The following is a 21,725-nucleotide window of genomic DNA, read 5'->3' as shown; positions in this document are numbered from 1 at the left end:
TGCGGGAGCCGCCGCTCGCTCGCGGGATGGGGCTACGGGGCTGGATCCCCTTGCTGGGTGCCCTTGGGAAGTCCCTTGCGCCCAAGGGCTAGGGATGGGGGTCAGTGTAGGGAGAACCAGGCCGTTGCGCTGAATCTATTGCCGGAGTCATGGCAGTGCCCATCACTGTGGCCTCGGGGGATTTTGAGCTACTTGTCGCAATGTGAGACCCATGCAAAGATTCTCCTCTCCTTGGCTGGCCGGCAGCAAGTTGCAGTTGCAAAAAAAAAGTGTCCTGTTTGCTGGGGGTTCACCAGATAACCTGTTTGGTGCCACCGTCTGCCAGCATCCAAGTCAAGACAGCTTCTGTCCTGGAAACTGCCCCCAGAGCCTTTCCCAATGCACCCTCGACCCTGCTGGTCCCAGGCAGCTGGCATTTTGTCCCCAGGGTGGCTTTGGTACCCCCGGGAGCTTAGTCCTCTTGCCATGGGCATGGGCAGTGACGAGCCCCTCGGCCTCCTGCAATAGCTGGGCAATGCAGTGAGGAGCCGGAGGGAGCTGGGACGGGCCCGGGGTGTTTGGGGATTCACCGGGTGCCCGAGGAGCTCCAGGTGTCTCCCCAGGAGGGTGGACAGCCCTGGGGCACATGTGGGAGGATGGCCATGCACGTGAGACAGCTCTGCAGCTGTGGCTGTCTGCATCTCCTTCTCCGCGGATGTCTCCAGATGGTCCAGGAGGAGGAAGGGAAACGCAGCAGTGTCCAAGGCCAGGGCTTGCTGCAGCCCAGACCACCCGCTCTGTTTGGAGGATGATGGTCGCCTGGGTAGTGCCAGGGAGACATCAAGGTGAAGGTTTCTGCTGGGACCAAGGAGGGCACCGTGCCAAGCTCATGTGCTGCCCAACACTCCGGGTCCCGCATGGCCAGGTCCCACAGTGGCCATTGGAATGGATTTCCTGCCTCACCATCTCCAGAGCTCCATGGTGGTGACCCCAGCAGCTCCCTGAGCTGGTGGCACAGAGCTGAGGCACAAGGAGGAGAGCAGGAGACATTGGGCTGATTCCCGATAAGGGCCCTTTCTCCTGTGCTGACGTGGTAGGGTCTGAAGAGTATGAGGTGGGTTAGTGCCCAAGGATGCTCCGGTCACCAGAGACAGCCAAGGAGCTGGGCACAGCTGTGTCAGCAACACAGCGGGGTAACTCATTATCACCTCAGTACCTCCTGGACAAACACACATGAAGGAAACCAGGGTGAAAAGGGTGAAGGAAACCCAGCTTGTGCTCTGCACTGCCTTACCAGCACACGGGTAAGGCACAGATCTGGGCCTTGATCAACCTCCCGCCTGGTCTCTGCATCCTTCTTACCTCCATCTCCTGGCAGGTGCTGTCCCTGGGGGCCGATGTCCTTCCCGAATACAAGCTGCAGGCGCCGCGCATCCACCGATGGACCATCCTGCACTACAGCCCCTTCAAGGCGGTGTGGGACTGGCTCATCCTCTTGCTGGTCATCTACACGGCCGTGTTCACCCCCTACTCGGCTGCCTTCCTGCTCAACGAGGAGCAGGTGGAGGAGAAGCGCTGGGACTGTGGCTATTCCTGCGACCCGCTCAACATCATTGACCTCATTGTGGACATCATGTTCATCGTGGACATCGTCATCAACTTCCGCACCACCTATGTCAACATCAACGACGAGGTGGTGAGCCACCCGGGCAAGATCGCCATCCACTACTTCAAAGGCTGGTTCCTCATCGACATGGTCGCGGCCATCCCCTTCGACCTGCTCATCTTCCGCTCCGGCTCCGATGAGGTACAGGCTGGGCCAGGAGGGCTGCGTCCGTTCAGGGAGGAGGGGACTCACCAAGGGCCTGGGGGAGATGGGAGAGTCGATGAGAGGTGTGAATGGGTTGATGTAACTGGTGGATGGCTAGAACTGGCAGCAGAGGGATGGTTGGAGAATTGGGACTCTGTCTGAAGGGCGTCCTGGTGTCCACATTGATCCTAGTGCGGGTCCTAAGACATAATCCAGCTGTATCTGCTGCCCTCTGGGGAGAGACAGACTGAGGGTTGAACCAGCGCAGCGAGCTGGGAGTTCAGTTCAGATTAAGGACTAGCCCCACACAGGCTGATTTGGGGGCTGTTTTTGCAGCCAGACTCAAAACACTGGTAAAACCTTCCAGGGGGCACCTTGACGTGCACGACTGGGGTCCAGCTCCTCTCCCCTTCCTACCAGCATGGGAAGGAGGCACAAGAAGACTTGGGTGGCTGAGGACATGTCTAAAGAGGACATGTCTGAAGGAGCTCCAAAGGTCTGCTGGTCTGTCTGGAGAGCAATGCTGGCAATGTGAGGACCTGTCAGGAAGGGGACTGGGTTTGCTTTGGCTCCTGTTGGTTGCTCTCCTGTAATCCCAAGGCTCCTCAGCCTGGGTTCCCTCTACAGTCAATGGAGGAAAACCCACTTTTCTCGTGTGATTCACCTAACCTGTTTCAGGTGTCACCTTCAGGATAAGGGGATGCACGCGCTCAAGGTGCATCATCATCCCTAAAAGGGAACTTGGCCAGGCTGGAGCCCTGGCTGCAGCCACTTACCCTCCCCAGTCTTGCACGGGTCTCTCAGGGTTCTCGCGTGTCCCCCGCAGACCACCACTCTCATCGGGCTGCTGAAGACGGCGCGGCTGCTGCGCCTGGTGCGCGTGGCCCGCAAGCTGGACCGCTACTCGGAGTACGGCGCGGCCGTGCTCTTCCTGCTCATGTGCACCTTCGCGCTCATCGCGCACTGGCTGGCCTGCATCTGGTACGCCATCGGCAACGTGGAGCGGCCCTACATGGAGCACAAGATCGGCTGGTTGGACAACTTGGGCGACCAGATCGGCAAGCGTTACAACGACAGCGACCTCTCCTCCGGCCCGTCCATCAAGGACAAGTATGTCACGGCCCTCTACTTCACCTTCAGCAGCCTCACCAGCGTGGGCTTCGGCAACGTCTCACCCAACACCAACTCTGAGAAGATCTTCTCCATCTGCGTCATGCTCATCGGCTGTGAGTCCCGCCGTGTCCCGCCACCCATGTCCCTGCCTCGGGAATCCCGGGGGGCTGGAAGGCGGGAGCAGGATGGTAACATGGGGGGAGACCCCGGGTGGCTGCAATGAGGGTGGTTTCAGCAGAGGTTTTCCCTCTGCTTGTGCCTTCTCCGCACAGGCAAGCTGATGGACAGGTAGATAGAAACGTTTTCAGAAGCCGCTGTCTTGCAGATCCGCGGGGCTGCTCAAGGGCCAGCAGTCTGGAGGGGCTGGAACTAGCGCTGGGGTGAGAAGTGGAGAGCACTGGGGCGGCTGTGGCCACCTGCGCCCCGCTGAGCCCTGCGCTCTCATCACAGCTCTGATGTATGCCAGCATCTTCGGGAACGTCTCGGCCATCATCCAGCGCCTCTACTCCGGCACGGCGCGCTACCACACGCAGATGCTGCGAGTCAAGGAGTTCATCCGCTTCCACCAGATCCCCAACCCGCTGCGCCAGCGCCTGGAGGAGTATTTCCAGCACGCCTGGTCCTACACCAACGGCATCGACATGAACGCGGTGAGTGGAAGGCGGGAAGGCTCCTGGGGGCACCTTGACGTGCACAACTAGGGTCCAGCTCCTCTCCCCTTCCTACCAGCATGGGAAGAAGGCATGAGAAGACTTGGGTGGCTGAGGACATGTCTAAAGAGGACATGTCTGAAGGAGGCCCACAGGTCTGCTGGTCTGTCCATCCACCACGTACCTCTCCTTCCTCCTCCGCTCTGTCCATACCTCCACACCAACCCATCCATCCACGCTCACTCCATCAGCTTCCCCACACTCTGCCTGTCCTCTCCATCCCTGATCCAGCGGCAGGATGCCAGCACGGTGTCCCCTGTGCCAAGGAAGGCATTCCCGCGAGCGGAGGAGCTCGGCGCCCCGCTCGGCGCCGCGGGCTCTCGGGCCGGTGTGTGCGGCGCCGGCAGAGCCGCGGAGCCCGTATCGATCCCGCGGCCCGTTGCTAAGCAAAGTGCATCACGCTCAGGGCGGCTGGGAAAGGAGGGCATTTAATAAACCTCAATCCATTTAATTAGAGCTGGGAGAGCTGCTGTTAGTTAGGAAAGGGAGGGATCAATGGCGGAGCGGAGCCGGAGCGACGCTGCGCTCGGCGCCGCACTGGCCCCCGCAGCGGGGCTGCGCTCGGTGTTAGGAGCAGCATCAGCCCCAGGGGCAGCATCAGCCCCAGGGGCAGCCCCACAGCAGGACTTGGCCCTCTGGGGCTTGCAGGCTCCTGGCCTTGGGGTCCCATGGACCCTGGCTGGCTCAAAGCTGAGGGAACCTGGAGGGACAGGGCAAGGAGAGAGACGGGACAACTCAGTGCACCCAAAAAACAGCCCTGCTGCAATGGCCCGGGGCTCCCAGCTCCTCCATCCTGGCCATGAGCCCCTTCAGTTCCAGCCCATGTTTCTGCTGCTCCCTCCATCCCTGACCTCTCCAAGGAGCCCAGCCCCTTCGGACAAGCCCCAGCTCCCATCTTCAGCTGCCATCGTCTCGTTAAACCACCAGTGCAACGAGCAGCACCTGGGCTCCAGCTGCTGGGAGGGCTTCGGCTTACACCTCTCGCACGTGGTGTCCATGCAGGAGAAACCCTGGGCTGGACATGGGCAATAATAACTAGAAACAAGCCAGCAGCAGCCTGCCAGCGGCCTCGTGCACACGCAAGTCACAAGTCCACTGTGACAAGCTCAGCTCGTGGATGCACCACACAACAAAACACCCCTTCCACCGCAGCACCCTGAGCTTTGGCCTCTCGTCTCAGTGGCCTTGCCAAGTTTACCTCGATTTTGCCCCTGGATTTGCCAGGGAATGCTCTCCTCCCCAGCAGCACGAGCCTGGACGGACACACGGATGTTGGCAAAGACCAGGAGGCGTCCCCGGCGCTGGGATTTGGCTCTCGGCGCTCGGCGAGCACGGCGCGGCGCCCGCGTGCCCCACGGCTGTGCACGCACTATGGGGCGGCTGCCGTCCCGTCCCGCGCGCTGACCGTGTCCCCTGCTGTCCCCAGGTGCTCAAGGGCTTCCCCGACTGCCTGCAGGCCGACATCTGCCTGCACCTGAACCGCACACTGCTGCAGAACTGCAAGGCTTTCCGCGGCGCCAGCAAAGGCTGCCTGCGCGCCCTGGCCATGAAGTTCAAGACGACGCACGCGCCGCCGGGGGACACCCTGGTGCACTACGGGGACGTCCTCACCACCCTCTACTTCATCTCCCGGGGCTCCATCGAGATCCTCCGGGAGGACATCGTGGTGGCCATTTTAGGTGGAAAAGTCCTTCCTTCTGGGATGGGCAAGGGGTGGAGGGCGATGAGGAAGGGCGAGGGCTGCAGGAGATGATCCCAGGGAGGATGGTCGGTCCCTGCAGAAGGGAGGGTTATTTCTCAACACTGCGCGGGTCACTGTCACCAGCACACAGGGTTAACCACAAGCGGGATCAGGGATGCTGCGCAGCCCCTTGTCTGGGAATCCTGAGCTCCATCGGAGCCTGGGTGGCTGCTGCCCTCCCTAACGAGCTGTCTCCTTGGCACAGGGAAGAACGACATCTTCGGGGAGCCCATCAGCCTGTACGCCCGCCCGGGGAAGTCCAACGCAGACGTAAGGGCCCTGACGTACTGCGACTTGCACAAGATCCAGCGGGAGGACCTGCTGGAGGTCCTGGACATGTACCCAGCCTTCTCTGACAACTTCTGGAGCAACCTAGAGATCACCTTCAACCTGCGAGACGTGAGTGCCGGCGCCGTCCCAGAGAGGTCAATGCCTTGGCCCGGGCGAGCGGTAGGGCTGGCGTGTGGCCACCAACCTGTGCTCCAGTCTGCACTGGCCAGCGGCCACCTCCAGGTCCCCTCAGCCTGGGCAAGCTCATCTGGGTGGCACAGGGACTCTGGGAATGCGTTTTTCCATATGGCAGCAGAAAAGTGTTGTAGAGGTCCAGGGCATGGGAAGCATCGCTGCGATGCTCCATTGCAGCGTGGATCCGCAGGGTAACGCTGTCTCCTTACAGCCCTGTGGTGACAGACGAAACGTCACCACGTGTCAACGCGACAGCACGGCCTTGTCCTGCCGTGTGGCAGGTTGGGCTGACACAGCGCTACCGCACAACGGGACACGGCAGCTTCCTGACACCGCGTCTGCTGGGACCCGGTGGCACCTCATGGCTGTCACCGCAGCAGCGTCTTGACTTGTCACAGCGGTGCCAGGCGCTCGGGACGCGGCACGAGCTGTGCCCAGGGCTGTGCGGCTCTGCGGCACGCGGAGGGGCCGCGTCGCTGCCGCCGCGTCTGCGCTTTGCTGTTTTACGCTCATGGGGAGGGACGTCATTTCACAGACATGTCCTCACTTTGGTTCTCGTCCAAGAACCACCCTTAGCTTGTAGCACATGCCAAAATCCCGTTTTCTGGAGGGTCACACGTATGTCGTCAGGCTGCTGAAATGAGGAGGATTCTCAAGCTTTGTCAGCTGAGACACCAGCTTGCTCAGAAAATTCCTTTATAATTGATCAGGTTTGGGATCAGGGAATGACTTGGAGCCCTTTTGCCATTGCTGTTGGACTCTCAGCGTTTACCACTGGACTTTGTCCTTTCCTCTTTCTTTATTTTTTTTGCAGAGACACTTGAAGAAAGTAAAATTCCCCCTGTGTCCTGTCCCACCCCAGGGTGCTCCTTCCCTCCCCACGACCGCGATGCCCCTCAGCCCCCCAAAAAATCAAAGCAAATCACTATCTCCAAGCACCCAGGCCAAGCTCTGGAGGCCCTTGAGCCACATCGGTGGCCCAGGACCCGCTGTATGGGCCAGGGCAGCAGTGCAGAAGGGAGCCCAGCTCCCCAGCGGTGCCCGTGCCCCCATAACCAGCCCCTCTGCTCCCCCAGGCAGACAGCGTTCCCCGCTCCCCGCTCAGCGAGGACTACGACTGCACGTACCGGCGCGCACGGCGCCACAAGCGCTCCGTGTGCCAGCCCGGCAAGCCCGGTGAGTGCTCCCCCGTCCCCCGCGGCGCCGCCGCGCCGGCCCCGGCGCTGCCCGCGTTAACGCGCCGTGCCGCCCCGCAGAGCCCGACGCCGGCGCCTCCGACGCGGAGCAGTATCACACGTACTCGGAGCTCACCAACCCGCAGGACGGCCGCGGCCGGGAGCGCTGGGACGAGCCGGGCAGCAGCACCAGCCCCTGCTCGCAGGCCAGCGACGAGGACGCCAAGCCCGGCAGCCCCACGAAAGCAGAGCCCTTCCTGGCACCCGCAAAGGCCGACTTTGCCCTGCCCGCGCTCAGCATCGTCACGGCCGGTGCGGGCGGCACGGAGACCGGCAAGCAGGCAGCCGAGGGCAGCCGCTCCTATGCAGGTAGCTGCTCCTGCGGGCACGGGGGGTGCCTGCACCTGGGGGACACATTTTGGGGCAGGGACAGGTGTCTTGTCCCTTTGATCCGAGGAGAGCCATGCTTGTGGTCCTCGCTGCTTTTTGCTTCTTGGCAATGCCTGCTCCATCCCTTCTGTGTCCTGGGGCCTCTCCTAGCACCCAGGGGCTCTACTGGAGCTACAGGTGATGGAGCTCCGTGAGCACCCTGGGTACCGGGGAGATGGATCCCTACAAGCAGCTGGGTGATGGCATCCGTGCAGGGCCCAGGCGCTGCTGGAGAGGCGCTGAGGTGTCTCCTCCTCTTGCAGCCACCCCGCTGGACGTCCCCAACATGTTCGCCTTCTGGGAGGACCGTGAGGCGAGCCGCGCCGCGGAGCCGCTGCAGCACGTCTCCCTGGTGCACAGTCCCCAGGACTTCCCGCTGCCCGACGACTACAGACCGGGGCAGATAGAGTCCAGGCTGGAGCTCCTGCAGGCCCAGCTCAGCAGGTGGGACAGGTCCCGCGTGTGGGGTGGCACCCGGGGGACATTCCCCTGTCCTGCTCCCCAGGGGTGGCTGCATCAGGCTCTGTTTGCAGCGGATGCTGCATCCTGAGCCCTGTGGGGACTGCCCTCCTCAGGAACGCGGCACGAGCGCGTTGCAAACAGAGCAGCAGCTTGAGCTGCAGGTGCTGCCCCGACTGCAGCCCAGCGCCTTGTCCCTGCTGTGCAGCAGCCCCGGGCACCGCTGCTTCGCTGCTGCCTCCAGCCTTGCTGCAATCACGGGCACGAAACCACTCAGCTCATGGCCCAAGCCCTTTGCGGGGCTCCCCTTCCTCCTGCAAGGAGCTACAAACCTCTTGTCTGAGCAGAGGAGGCTTGTGCAGGTCACCACCTCCTAAACCAGCAAAGGGACCTGCTTGGGGACAAGCAGGAAGCACCAGCCATGGCAGAGGGGCAGGTTTAAGGCTCCGGGCAGCTCCCACACTGCTGCCTCTCGGCTCTTGCCCTCCTGCACCGGGGTTTTCCCCCCTCATCCAAACACCGGTTGCCTCCCCGCGCTTGGGAGCAGCCGGATCCGCGCGCCCCGCGCTGCCCCCGCGGGACACGCTGTGTTAACGGCGGCTGCTCTGTCCCCAGGCTGGAGTCCAGGATGTCGGCAGACATTAATATAATCCTGCAGCTCCTGCAGCGCCAGCTGTCCCAAGTGCCACCCGCGTACAGCCCCATCTCGCCGTCCTCCCACAACCTGGCCCTGTACGGGATAGTCCCGCGCAGCCTGGAGCCGCTCGCACCCTGCACAGCCCTGCAGCAAGAGGAGCCGGTGGCCCCGGGCCAGGTAAGGCCACCAGCGCCAGCAGCGGAGCCTCCTTCCCCCTTCCAGCAGACGGATCCATGCAGGATCCGTGTTTTCCTGCATGCAAAGAGCTGCCAGGCTAAGCCCAGGGGTCGTGAAAAAGCAGCACATCTACCTGGAGATGCTTCTGCACAAGGTGCTGCTGCTGTCGGGCGCATCTCCAGAATGAGCAGCCTGGTCAGCGGGGAGGGCACTGGGTTCCCTCCTCAGAAAAAAGGCAAAAAGACACTTGGGGGGTTGGTGCCGACAGGGTGAGGAGAGATTGTGGCTACATCATTTTGCTTTTGCCATCACCAACGTGGTTCCTCCTTTCCCCCCAGAGCCCGAGCTACACAGAGGTGGAAAAGTTCCACTTGAAATCCAGGGACTCCTTGTCAAGCGGGATACACCTGACTGTAGCATCCGACGAAACCACGACAATCTACTCCGAGCAGGAGCACCATTCCCCAAGTCTCCCGAACCCAGAGCCCCCGCACCAAAGGGCACCAAATACCCGAGGACTCTGCCAGGGCTCTCGCTTCCCGTCCCTCCCCGAGCACTTGGAGGCGTCTTCGGAGCGCCAGGACATTCAGAGACACCTCTCCGACCCAGTGCTTCCTGGAAGTTAGAGACGTGGGGGCTGCAACGCCAGTCGAGAGGAACCTCAGCTGCGAACTCATTCAGTTGATGTCGATTCTGACTGCCGGGGTAAGACGGAGGACGTTGCCGTTGGCTCAGGGTATATCTTCTAGCTGTCTTCTGCCACCGTGAAAGGAAGCGTAGAGTGGCTGGCTTCCAAGGTCAACATTTCCCAGTGGTTCCCGTAGAGTAGATTCCATCTGCACATTCTAGCGAACCCAGAACAGTTCTCTCCTGCGGCCGCCAACAAGCTGGGAGGGCCGAGGCTCCCTCTGCGGAGCCGCGGGAGCCGCGGGAGCGCGCGGAGCGGGGCCGGCTCCGCGGAGCGGGGACCGCGGCCGGCACGAAGGCGCTCGCGATGCCCAAGGGGAGTCACCGGAGGGCGAGGGGAACGGCCGCGGGGAGCCGGCGACGAGGACGGGCGCCGTCCCCGTCCCCCCAGGGCCGCCGCTTCCGCACGAGCCCCAGCAAGGCTGGATGCACCTTGCAACCCCCCCAACGCCGCCCCCAAATCCTTCCCAGAGCCCCACGGCCTGGGCATAAAGCACAAAACTCAAAAGCACAATCCCGAGCCGTCCCGTCCAGCCCCCCGCTCCTCCCTTTCGATACCGGTTGGGCAGACGCGTCCCCGTCCCCGCGGAGCCCGCGCAGCACGGCCGCCTCGCCGCCCCCCTAGCGCTGTAGCCGCCCCCCGAGTAGCGCGTTGAGCTCCCTTCGGGCGTAGTGAAACTGTGAGCGTCCTTCTCCGGAGTTTTAGTGTACACTTTGCTAATAAAGATGTTTTTGGCACCTCACGGGGCTGCAGCCGTGTGTGTTGGGAGCACCCGGGCAGAGCGCGGGTCGGGGTCTTAAAACCCCCGTGAGCAGATGGATGGTGGGCAGCTCCTTGGAACAAGCGGGCATCAGGCAGCCGGACCGATATCAGAAGCCGCTGACTGCTACAAAAACGGGACCAAATAATTAAGCCCCGGTTAATTGGAGATGAACGTACAGGCATTCGGCGAAGGGGAGACTCGAACCGCCGACCCCGAAGAGCTCCCGTGACTGACGTCTCCTCCCGCCAATCGCTTATCGGGAAAGCCTCCCGATCCCGCCCCCTGCCGCTGCGACCGCTGGCAGCCAATGGGATTGCGAGAACGAGCATAGGCTCCGTCTGGGGCGGGACCAAGCGCAACGGTAGGTTACCCCAGTCAAGGGGTGCCGCGTCCGTTTGGAATGATGGGGGAAACGACCAATAGCAGCGCAAGGCGGGCCAAACGAGCGGGAGAACCGCCCAATGGGGACTCGAGGCGCTTAAACGACGGGCCCGGCAGCCAACCGGAGGGCCGGGGGCGGGGCTCCGCGCGTGGCTTCCGCTCCCGTTGTGTGAGAGGCCGAGTCCCCAACGGCCTCCGCGCTGCTCCCGCCGCCGCCACCGCCGTCGTCGTCGTCGTCGTCGTCGTCGTCCCGCCCGGGCCCGGGGCCGCCCCGTCCCCGCCGCTGCCCCGCCCGGCGCCGCGGCCCCCCGCGCCGCGGCCGCCCCCTCGGCCCAGCGCGGGCCCCCCCCAGGCCGCCGCTCGGCGCCCGCCCGCCCGGTGCCCCCCGCCCGGTGCCCCCCGCCGCCTCGCCATGTCGCTGCACGGGAAGCGGAAGGAGATCTACAAGTACGAGGCGCCATGGACCGTGTACGCCATGAACTGGAGCGTCCGGCCCGACAAGCGGTTCCGCCTGGCGCTGGGCAGCTTCGTGGAGGAGTACAACAACAAGGTGGGCAGCCCCGGGAGCCCCGGGCCGCGCGGCTCCCCGCCCCGCGCAGACTTCGGTGGCGGGACCCAAGTTTGTGCCCGGGGGACACGGTGCCGCGGGGTGTCCCGTGCGCTGTCGCGCCGGTCCTCACGCCCGAGCTCGTCCCGGGCTTCCCCGGGGGCGCGGGCGGCGCGAGCAGGGCGCCCGGTGCCGGTGTTACCGGCTGGGTCATCACCCCAGCGAGCGCCTGCCGGGGCCTCCGTGCGGAAAACCGCTACCGTGAACGCATGCGGTTCAGAGAGAAACACAGAAGCAGACGTGGCTGTGGAGAACGCTGCTGTTTCCCCTTCCCAGGGAGCTTGCAGGTCCAACATTGCACGCAGTCTGCTCGTCCTGTCGCTTTGGCAGGCCGTTCCGCGCGCGGATGGCGGAAAACGGCATCGGGAGGTTGGCGCTGGGCTGTGCGCAGGGCCGTGACGAGCCGCGGTGACCCCGGCGTGGCGCCGCGGTGACATCTCGCTGCGGGGCTCGCTCTGGGCCCTGGCTGGACCTGGGCTGTCTCCCGCGTGCGTGAGGCCTGCGGCGGTTTGGGGAAAGGCAGGTCGCGGAACTTGGAAACTTCCCGTTCGTTTACGGGCCGACTGTGAAACCCGTCGGGTAGGATGTGCTCTGAGAAGTGAAATAAACAACAGGAAGGGAAGACTTTGTTAATAAGCAGGTATAGTTCTGTGCTGTCTGTTCACGGGCGAATGAAGTGAAGCTTTATGATGCAGAAGGGTGATTTATGTGACCTTTTAATTCCTTAAGCTTGGAGTGTTCCCTAGGGCTGCCCTAGATGCAGGCAGGACTGGATCTGCTCTTCAGCTCAGACTTTGAGTGAGAAGCAGTTCAGTCAACTCAGCCAGTGCCTTTTCTGCCTCTTATGCTCACAATTGCTGCAGGCAGAAGCTGTGTAGGGCTGTGTAAAGTGCTGCTGTCTGTAACCATTTCCCTGGATTCTTTGGACCTTTGTGCTTCAGGAATCCCGTTGTCCTCATCCCTGCAAGTGCTGTGGGATCTGCATGGCACCAAGAACTGGAAGGTAGTTGTATGAGATGCCTGTCTATAGAAGCAAAGAAAATGCGTGGTTAAAAATTCAGTTTGTATGAGAAAATCCAGCGTAATGCGACCTTCACTTTGCTGAGATGTTCTGCTGTATCTCCGAGGTCACACAGAATGTATCTTTTTGCAGTTGTGTTTTCGGTACAGCACAGTCATTAACAGAAAGAGCTGTCTTAAGTAAATTAGGTAAAATGCAAGTGTTGTTATTGCTTAGAGTATCGATGCTGCTTCCTTTACTTTGCCAACAAGAAGGAGCTTGCTTGGGAGTAGCTTTCCAATTGTACCTGTTTTTTGGGGGGTTTTTTTGTGATTCTTATCACTCCTCTGAATTCTGTGGAGGCTACTGAAATATTTAGCAAGGAGATGGCTTCATGCTGCGGATTTGGGAGCCCTGGACAGGCTGCTCCTCTCAGGGATGTGCTAGTGCAAAGACTTTCAACTCCAGCTTCTGTCTGTTCATGCAAGTGCTTAAAACAGCAGCCTGGAATAACAATTCTGGCTTCCTAAAAATCTAACCAAACATGTGGAGATACCACTTCCTTATTAATCTTCCATTTTATTAAGAAGGGAGGGAGTTTTTAAAAAAGTTCTAACATACCAAGTGTTCCTGCAGCCCGAGTGCCTGCTGTGGGTTAGTAGAGGGAATGAGAGAGGACAGATTTTTGTCTTATTTATCTCTATAAGTTTCTATTTCTGCAGTAATTACCAGAGCTGAAAGTGCCCTATAGGTTACAAATACAAGATGGCTGTTTATGCCTCAGTTTTGGGGCTATTCAGGTATATTGACTGCCAGACCTCATTTATTGCAGTCTCCCAGGCTCTCCTAACCACTGTCACCCCCCACGCTAATGAGCTGTGCAGCAGAGCAGGAAACTTGTTGCCAAGAAGGTGTGATCCCCAAAGGAGCTTTGCTTCAGCTCCTGCACCTCTGCTGATCAAATCACTGCCATGAGAAGAGGTGACTTTGCTCCTGTTAGAAGAACTACACATATTTAGGGGAGCGTTCCCGGAATTTCGCGGATTCGCAGCTGCCATCGGCTTCCAGCTTCCCTCCTGGCACTGAGGTGTCACTGCACCTCGTTCCTGGGGCTTCGTGGATCAGCAGCGATCCATAGAAAACTTGAGGAAAGTTCAATCCATACACGGACCCGTAAGGCAAAACTGAAGAGCCGCTTTGGAGACAGTGGAAGGTGGTGCTGTGCGTGCCAGCTCCCACTGCTTGAACAGACTGACGTGTCCTGGCCACTCCACATTGTCACCATCTCCTGAACACCTTTGCAATGGCTGTTTTGCCCGAGGCTATTTTTATTTTTATTTGTCTATGAGGCTTAGAGCTGCAAAGGAGCAGCATGGTCATGGGTTTTAAGGTTAATTGATGCAGTGAGATCTCTTTTGATTGTTCATGATACTAAAATAATTGTGAAATCTCATTTTGAGTAGTTACTAATTAGATTCCAGGGATATAACTTTTTTTTAAAAAAAAAAGGTGCTGTGGCTGCTCTTCAAACTATGCAAAAAAAATAGTAGTAAGCTGTTACCAAATCTGCGTCATTTAATTCTGCATCTGCTTTTCAGACTCTGTTGAAGAGGGAGGTAACTTTTCAGAAGTTAAGGAATGCTGGTTAAAGGCATTTCTTTACTCAGACGCACTGCGGTAATTAAGTCTTCAGCTGGTGAAGGTTTGGATTATGATAGGAAGATCCGTGCCCAATTGCAGCATATCTTGATGTATAGGAGAAACAAGTAATTGTGAAGCATGCCTGGCTACTGTCATAGCATAATTGCAAAACTAATGGAGATTAAACATCCCGGTGCTCCTTTTCCCATCTGAAAGAATTACGGTGGATGCAGAACTGTTCACATTGTGTTCTGACTTCTGATGGTTTCCTGGTCTGCTAGCACCACCTCAGCCTTAATCAGACTCTAGGCAATCCTTGAGATAGCTGATGGCAGCAAATCGTGCCCCCCTTGCAGGAGGGGGAGGCAAAGGTTGAACATCAGCAGGCTGAAAATAATCCCGTGTGCTCGGGCTGCCTGCTCGCGCTCAGCCGGCCGGCGTGCATTGAGAGGACGGGCAGGGGGATTCCCTAATCCCCACGTGCCAGGAAGCCCAAAGAGGAGGAGAGCGGCTGCCCCTCTGCACAGGCTAAGCTGGACAAGAGCAGAGCTTCTCGAGCAGGTATTCTGGGTGCTCCTGTCTCTGGGAAAACCAGCGCCTCCTGCTCCGAGTCGGCTACCTGATCCTTAGCAGTGGCCAGGAGATCTTCCAGGGTCACTAGTCCAATGCTTGTTCTCTATCCGGGCCTGCACCTGAAAACCTGCTTGGTACTTCTGAGCCCTGAAGGAGTTAAAATATATTTGTCAATCACTTCAAAAGACTTGGAGATTCTCGGTTGGTTGATACATGTTAAAGGAGTGCAAAGCATAATGAGGAACATCTGTAATAAGACAGTTATAAACACTGTAAATTTGTCTGCCTTAGAAGTATGCATTTTAGGATGCTATGTGGTGAAAATGGTGAATCTTATCATTTTGCCAAGATACAAAGTCTGCATTTGTTAGGAGGCACCATTAAATGGACTCCTAAATGTTAAAGGTTTGCTGCAAGATGCAGTGGTTTTGTGCACGTGTGCAAAAAACATATAGTCACTTTTGGTCTAGCTTAAATGTATAGCTCACTAAACAAATTGCTTGTGTTAGAATATTTAGAAATGGAAAGAAACTGTAAAGATAAGCATCTTGGAATAAAAAGTTCATTAAGCTACTGTATTAGGAAGTCCGGACTGTGAGCAGCTTATGAAGCAATTGCAGTGAGTTGTCCCCACACTGGCTGTGTTTGAGCAGCATTTAACACAGTGGGGCTTTCATCCTGGTTAGGTCTTCGAGTCACTTCGAGGGTAAATCTATCCTCCTGGCATCATATGGCGCTCTCAGTGCTTTCTGGCGTGGCAGTATTTTTCTAATAACATCATGTCTGGGACTCGGTGCATTACTTCAGGTGCCGTCATGACCGAGTGACGTGGAGGTGCTTTCTTGTCTCTCTCCTGCTTTAATCTTGCAGCTCAGCAAGTCAGCCCTTCCCACTGCCGTTTTACGGTGCAGATACCTAACTTGGAACTGGACTGTCTAGATTCTTTCAGCAGGACTGTTGGTCTTCTCTCACAAAGCAGTCAAGTGATTTTATAAATACAATAACTTGATAGCTAGCTGACAGCTTAAAATAAGTTGAAATGACCTTGGTGTAGTTAAGATTGTGATTTAAACTAGGCTTTGCAGTGTGGAAAAGAAGGTGTTCTTAATCCTTTAAGATAGGATTTTGCGCCGTCTAGGATCATCTCATCACTCTGCTTTGTTTCCCAGCTGGGGCTGCACTTGCAGCCTAACTCAGGTTCTCACGTGCATGTAACAAAGCTTTAATTTCCTTGTTTTGTTGACGTGTAGTTGTAGTCCATTTTAATTGTCCTTGAGATTGCAAAAGGAGTCCTCCTGAGGTATGCTCTGTTTCAATGCTGTAATTCACAATGATCATTTTGACAAAATGCTTTATTTTAAATATGGCTCCTTGCAGGTGCAACTTGTTGGTTTGGACGAAGAGAGCTCAGAATTCATTTGCAGGAACACTTTTGATCACCCATATCCTACCACAAAGCTTATGTGGATCCCAGACACCAAGGGAGTGTATCCAGACCTGCTGGCAACGAGCGGTGACTATCTGCGTGTGTGGAGAGTGAGTACATCCTCCCCTGGAGATGATCTATGCTCTTAATTGCGTTGTGCATTGATCTCATTTTCACTTGAGACCAAGTCTTTTGAAGCAAACTGTCTTCTGTTCTTCTGTTCTGTTCATCCTGTGTTTGCTGCAGAGCGGAGGAGAAAACATAAAACAAGTCAGAGCAGCTGATAACTTTTGAATGCAATATTAATGTGGCAATTTATTAACAACTATAGGAGGAGCAAATTTAGAAAGGTAGTTATTGTAGTGTGATACAGCGTGGAACAGATGCTTTTTTAGTCACCTTATTGAAGACAAAGGTAGTGATTGTGTTTTGCAGAGCTTTAGGATGTAAAACTGAGTGGAAAGAAACCCAGGATTAACATCCCATGCTTTGAAAGTGCAAATGGGACCAGCTCTGCGATGTTGCTGTCCAAGTCAGTTGTTTTACTTTTTCTCTAGGTTGGTGAAACAGAGACCCGGCTGGAGTGTTTACTGAACAACAACAAGAACTCTGATTTCTGTGCTCCATTAACATCATTTGATTGGAACGAAGTGGATCCTTACCTTCTAGGTGAGAATGGCACAGAGGATACTAAGTGGATAGAAAACTTCCTAACAAGCTTGTCCTTTTGGAAGGCAGTTTCAGCAGCAAGAGTAAAGCCCAGAACCTTAATTCAGTTGCAAGAGGGGGCTGAATTCTTCATGCTTAATTACAGCCTGTGGGACAAACTGTGATTCTGAGATGACTGATCCAGCAGAAGCTGCTTCCCAAAGGAGTGCAGCCATTCGTGTGGGGGGAATTTGTCCAGAGATTAACAGTGATCATGCACCTTCATGATATTTACTACTTGGTGCATTTTTTTTGTGTTGTATCTCAACAATTAGCTGAGCTCAACCCCTAGCCCCTACATTGAATACACAGAAACAACTATAATGTTACAATAGCATATTTAGCATATTTTATATGTAATAACCTTTATTAATAAGGTTTGGGCTTGACATGTACATCAGATCCACAGGATGGGAAAGTTGGTATCTTGAAGTTGCATCAGGGCTATATATTGAAGTGGATCTGAGCTACTTACACTATTTTTTAGTATGAGGAAGACTTTCTGCAGCTAAAAAGTTGGGATTGCTGAAATATATTGGGAGATTGTTGGTTGTTTTGACATTCTTGATTTTAATTGCATGCTGTTCTTGTAGCTATTTTGATCTGTAGGCGTCGGAGGATAATAGAGCAATCCAGTGAGTGATTGTCAGATCTGCGGGAATAATATTGCTAACAATTATTTTTGTTGTAGGTACCTCTAGTATTGATACAACCTGCACTATTTGGGGTCTGGAAACAGGACAGGTTCTGGGAAGAGTAAATCTGGTCTCTGGCCATGTTAAGACACAACTCATTGCACATGACAAAGAGGTGATGACTTTTTATGGTTGTTTACATTGTGTATTCTAAAAGTAGTAGAAAAGGAAAAGAGTTTTGCTGTTTTCAAGCCTTTTTCTTTTAAAAACCAAACTAAAATAAAACCGAAGAAGCTTATATTTCTCAAACATGTATAGTTTTGGAGACCAAATTAAAACCATAGTGCTGGCGATCAAAATTACCCCATTTACTCATTGTAGAATTCAGATTTGAGAACCTGCTCTTTTATTAGATTATGTTCCAGAATGTTTTAGAAACATTAGATAAAATATCAAACTGGAATTGAAATTAACTGTTTATCAAAGGCAATAAGCAACTTAGAGGATAGCTTTGTTTTGGTACAGCAATACTTTTGAGCCATTAAAATAAAAGAGTCAAGGAAAGTTTAATGTTCAGTTTCAGTGAATGATCCTATGGCATAACCCATTAGTGGTCTGGTCTGTTCCCCACCTCAAGGTTATTGTAGTGACTAAAACCTGCTAGGGAAGTTGAGTAGCTGACGTAGAATTAATAGCTTAATTAAAGTAGAATTAAAAGCAGTAGTAGAATAGAAAGAGTAGTAGAATTCAAAGCATTAATAGCTTGCTATTCCCATGGACAATCTGGTTTCCTGCTCGTTAAACCGGAGGTTTTGTTTGTGTGTGTCCCAATTTCGAGCAGGTGTATGACATCGCGTTCAGCCGCGCGGGTGGCGGGAGGGACATGTTCGCGTCCGTTGGTGCGGACGGCTCCGTGAGGATGTTCGATCTCCGTCACCTGGAACACAGCACCATCATTTACGAGGACCCCCAGCACCACCCGCTGCTGCGGCTCTGCTGGAACAAGCAGGATCCCAACTACCTTGCCACGATGGCCATGGATGGCATGGAGGTGAGGCACCTGCCACTCCTCAGCCCTTGAAGGAAGGGGGGCTTTGGGGATCCTGTGTCAGTGCCTGAAGTGGAGCGTGGCAAAGACCGGTTCTCATTGCACTGCTCAGGGAGGGGATCGAGGTAACGTGGGCATTATAAACTTGCAGATCTGCACAACTCCTGTATATTCCAGGTGATTATTTTCTTAAGGTAGTCTTTATATGAAATCTTAAGTGTAAATGTTTTAGTCGCGTGGTTCTCGCTCACTTCGGTGCACAAGCTGGTGAATCTTGGTGTGTCACCTGCACAGCTTCAGGGACATATAACTCACCTGGCCTGTTGTGTAACTCTCTGGCCCTTGCCTGTGAAGTCTGACCAGCTCTTTGAGAACAGTGTTTGCTTCCCAAAGGCGTCTCTTAGGAGTGAGGTGTATTCATATAGGGTCAAAATGTTGTTTTCTGAAGGAGAAAGTAAAAGAAAATCAAGTTTGTAATTGTGGATTTGTTTGTGTTTTCTGAAGGTTGTGATTCTGGACGTCAGAGTTCCCTGCACTCCCGTTGCAAGGTTAAACAACCACAGAGCGTGTGTAAATGGAATTGCTTGGGCACCTCATTCTTCCTGCCATATTTGCACAGCAGGTAGGCATGGAAAGAGCTTCTAGCCTTTTGTGTGTGTGAAAGTCTGGGAGACTTCCATTACATCTGCAAAGTCTGCTCTCTCTCTCTCTCTCTCTCCAAATATTCATGCAGTTTTTATGTCCTGCCTTTTGCTAAGGAACACCTGCAATTTAGAAGCTATTTACTATCTGGCTTCTCGGAATATACCGTTATCAGTAGTCATAAATGGAGATCTTGTAATAGCTTTTATTCTCTTTCTGATGTTCTTGTCCATTCGCAGCGGACGACCATCAGGCTCTCATCTGGGACATCCAGCAAATGCCTCGTGCCATTGAGGACCCTATCTTGGCCTATACAGCAGAGGGAGAAATCAACAATGTACAGTGGGCATCGACTCAGCCAGACTGGATAGCTATCTGCTACAACAACTGCCTGGAGATTTTGAGAGTCTAACATTACTGCTTCATGCCACATCGAGGCAGGGCTGTATAATTTCCCCTCCCCTCTAAAGTAAGAACAACACAAGTCAAGTGGCCAGTATCTGTTGTTGCTTTGCATCTACTGTTCCAAGAAACTGTTACGAGAATTAATGGCAGGTGTTTCCTGCTGCTCCAAGACTCTAAAATGCAGAGACATGCTGAGCCTCTTGGACCTTCTGGGTTCTGGTTTTATTTTTTTTTCCCTCAGTTAAGTTCTGTATATTTGTTTGTTGACTGTGTTAATAAGCTTGCAGGCTTTAAGTTGCTGCATATGTCCATGTGTTTGTCAGCCAGCTGAGGCAACACATTCAACTAGTTTAATAGCTAAGTGCAAAACAAGGTGGGGTAAAGACACTGTTGTTAACAGCCACCTTGGCAGGAATATTTATTGTTCCTGTTGTTTCTGCCTCTAAACTGTTTAAACATTTGTATGTTTTTTATATATTGGGCTAACTTTCTATTGAGTAAGGCTTTTCTCCCTAATTCTTACTTTTGATATGTGATCCACTTCCATATGCCCAAAGCAGGATCCTGTCCATAGGTAGAAATCACAGTAACACTGTTGGCTCCCTGGCAGGAAAGGCCTGCCAGAATGAACTGTTGCCTTGGCTCTCTACACCTGGTTACCTGGTGCTGTGAAGTACAAGTACTTGTTGCACAATTTCTTTAGACTTTTCTGATGCTATAGGCAATTGTTAAGATGGTAGGCCTTGTTTTTAAATTATAACTCAATTTACTGTGTCTCTCCTGAAGTTGTGGTAGGTAACAGAGTGGTAATAGGTTTCAGAAAGATGATACGTGCATGACTTGAGCCATCTGTGAGATAACTGACTTCTGGAAAAGGTGATTTGTAATGGACTTTGGATTGACATTTCCAATCAAATGATTTCCCCTTAGAAGACTTACTATCTCAACTAAAATAAAACGGTTTCACACTTTGTACCTTGCTTGATTGGCAAATAACCCGAGCAAGATTTTGTTGTTAACCTGTATTTTGGTGCTACTTTGCATTTGGTTTGTATTCCTAGGAGTTCTTGAAAGGTGCCCAGAGCAATCTTCTTCCTAAGTGTATTTGCTTTGTGCTGTCAGAGCTTGTTGAGTGAGTGAGATGTCTTGGAAAAGCTGGTGTACTCTCCAAATGAAAGCTGTTTCTCTAACAGAAATGATTCCCTAATGTAATGCACAAAGGTGGGTTTAAACTGAAAAAGAGCTCTGCCATCAAGGCTATGGTTTGGTACTCATCACTTTCATGTCTTTTGGGATGAAACCTAGGGCTATTGCTTCTGTTTTGAATAGTGAATTTTTCTACAGCAGTATTTAGCAATGAAAGCCGAGTGGCAAAGGCAAACTAAAAACCTTTAAGGAAGTCTCAATGTAACCTAGTTGTTCAGGCTAATGGTCCACGGTGCTCTCCCAATGAAGACATGACAACCGTAGCTGCACTGGGTTTTGATGCAAAAGTAAGGAACTATCAAAGTTGTCTTTCAATCTAGTGAGTATCCACCTACAAATAGAGGCAGCCTTAGAAATAGTGGGACTGTATCTCTTTTTTTTTTCTTCTTTTTTTTTTCAGTTTATGCAGGGAAGGCAAGTTGGGAAAAGCAATTGCTGTGAACTGGTGAAGCTGACACTGAGACCACTGCCAAATACAGAGCAGAACCTGAGGAAAAAAAAGCTTTGTCATTCTGGACACATTGAAAATGATGGGTCTTGAGAAATGATTGGACTTGAGTAGTGACAGTTCTTTTATGTTACCCCTTTTTATCAGCCAAGTGAGACTGTAATACAGTTCAAGCTCCTGCATTGTCAGTGACCTTCTTACAGGGTGAAAATAGGAGTTAAGATGTTTGCTTCTGCTGCCAGCCAAAACCCTTTTCTTCTGCAGTAGTGTAGAAATGTGCTTTAAAAAATACATAAGCTAATTTATTTGGAAGGTGAGTCACTACAAGACTCTGTTAGGCTATACCTAATGGCAAACACAATCTGTTATTTCAAGATGATGAAGGGAAAGAGCCTGTATGAAGGAGCTAATAGTCTGAATAACCAGGTAGCTTTTGCTGCCATGAGAAGGTGGTTCTGTGTGAACCCGAAAAGGATCCAGTGTGAGTCCCTCCTGCTCACAGAATCACTTGAAGTTCCCTTGTGGGTTTAGGATCTGATCCCTGGCCCTTCAAAGGGAAGTGAAGAAGTTTTGAAGGCTCCAGTGGCTTCTAAATAAAGCCCCTATCTTGTTTATTTAGCCAGTTGGGCTACCTTCTGGATCAATAACATGTTGCTTTGCGCATAGGCTTGTCATTCTTCTTATGAAATTTCATTTGAAATCACTAGAGGCTGTTTTGGAACAGGGAAATGCTGCTTAAAATAGCTTCTCTTCAAAGAAGTCACTTGGAAGCTAATGACCGAAAACCCATGAAAAGCCCCATGGGGGAGATGTTCTGTAGTGCAGATGACACCTCCGTACAGGCAGAGAGCAAGAGACT

At 53.8% G+C, this 21,725-nt stretch overlaps 2 protein-coding genes across 2 annotated transcripts in view; both read left to right on the top strand.

The window, feature by feature from the left end:
• Positions 1 to 9,567, top strand: part of KCNH6 (potassium voltage-gated channel subfamily H member 6) — a 30,310-nt gene extending 20,743 nt beyond the window's left edge. The window contains exons 7-16 of the mRNA XM_088519922.1: positions 1,358 to 1,786; positions 2,616 to 3,015; positions 3,353 to 3,552; positions 5,039 to 5,291; positions 5,559 to 5,752; positions 6,895 to 6,994; positions 7,075 to 7,362; positions 7,686 to 7,866; positions 8,497 to 8,695; positions 9,034 to 9,567. Of these exons, the coding sequence (XP_088376048.1) occupies positions 1,358 to 1,786; positions 2,616 to 3,015; positions 3,353 to 3,552; positions 5,039 to 5,291; positions 5,559 to 5,752; positions 6,895 to 6,994; positions 7,075 to 7,362; positions 7,686 to 7,866; positions 8,497 to 8,695; positions 9,034 to 9,321 (2,532 nt within the window). The 3' untranslated portion in view covers positions 9,322 to 9,567. The remainder of the gene's footprint in view (positions 1 to 1,357; positions 1,787 to 2,615; positions 3,016 to 3,352; positions 3,553 to 5,038; positions 5,292 to 5,558; positions 5,753 to 6,894; positions 6,995 to 7,074; positions 7,363 to 7,685; positions 7,867 to 8,496; positions 8,696 to 9,033) is intronic.
• A 1,362-nt stretch (positions 9,568 to 10,929) lies between these two features.
• On the top strand, positions 10,930 to 20,187 carry DCAF7 (DDB1 and CUL4 associated factor 7). Its single transcript, XM_088519882.1, has 7 exons — positions 10,930 to 11,077; positions 15,726 to 15,884; positions 16,332 to 16,443; positions 17,174 to 17,292; positions 17,959 to 18,168; positions 18,670 to 18,787; positions 19,047 to 20,187. Exons 1-7 carry the CDS (start codon positions 10,940 to 10,942, stop codon positions 19,217 to 19,219), a joined length of 1,029 nt encoding a protein of 342 aa, XP_088376008.1. The 5' UTR covers positions 10,930 to 10,939; the 3' UTR covers positions 19,220 to 20,187.
• The last annotated feature ends 1,538 nt before the right edge of the window (positions 20,188 to 21,725 follow it).

The sequence above is a fragment of the Tinamus guttatus genome, unplaced genomic scaffold (genome assembly GCF_059628265.1).
Source record: "Tinamus guttatus ecotype Peru unplaced genomic scaffold, ASM5962826v1 Tinamus_guttatus_pri_ptg000075l, whole genome shotgun sequence".
NCBI lineage: Eukaryota > Metazoa > Chordata > Aves > Tinamiformes > Tinamidae > Tinamus > Tinamus guttatus.
This window is presented reverse-complemented; position numbering and strand designations above follow the sequence as displayed.

Bases quoted from the DNA above. Each gene is read 5' to 3' on its own strand.
- DCAF7 (XM_088519882.1), top strand. From the start codon at position 10,940: ATGTCGCTGCACGGGAAGCGGAAGGAGATCTACAAGTACGAGGCGCCA. The intron at 16,444-17,173 runs GTGAGAATGGCA...TTTTTGTTGTAG, and splicing joins AGTGGATCCTTACCTTCTAG to GTACCTCTAGTATTGATACA. The intron at 17,293-17,958 runs GTGATGACTTTT...AATTTCGAGCAG, and splicing joins TCATTGCACATGACAAAGAG to GTGTATGACATCGCGTTCAG.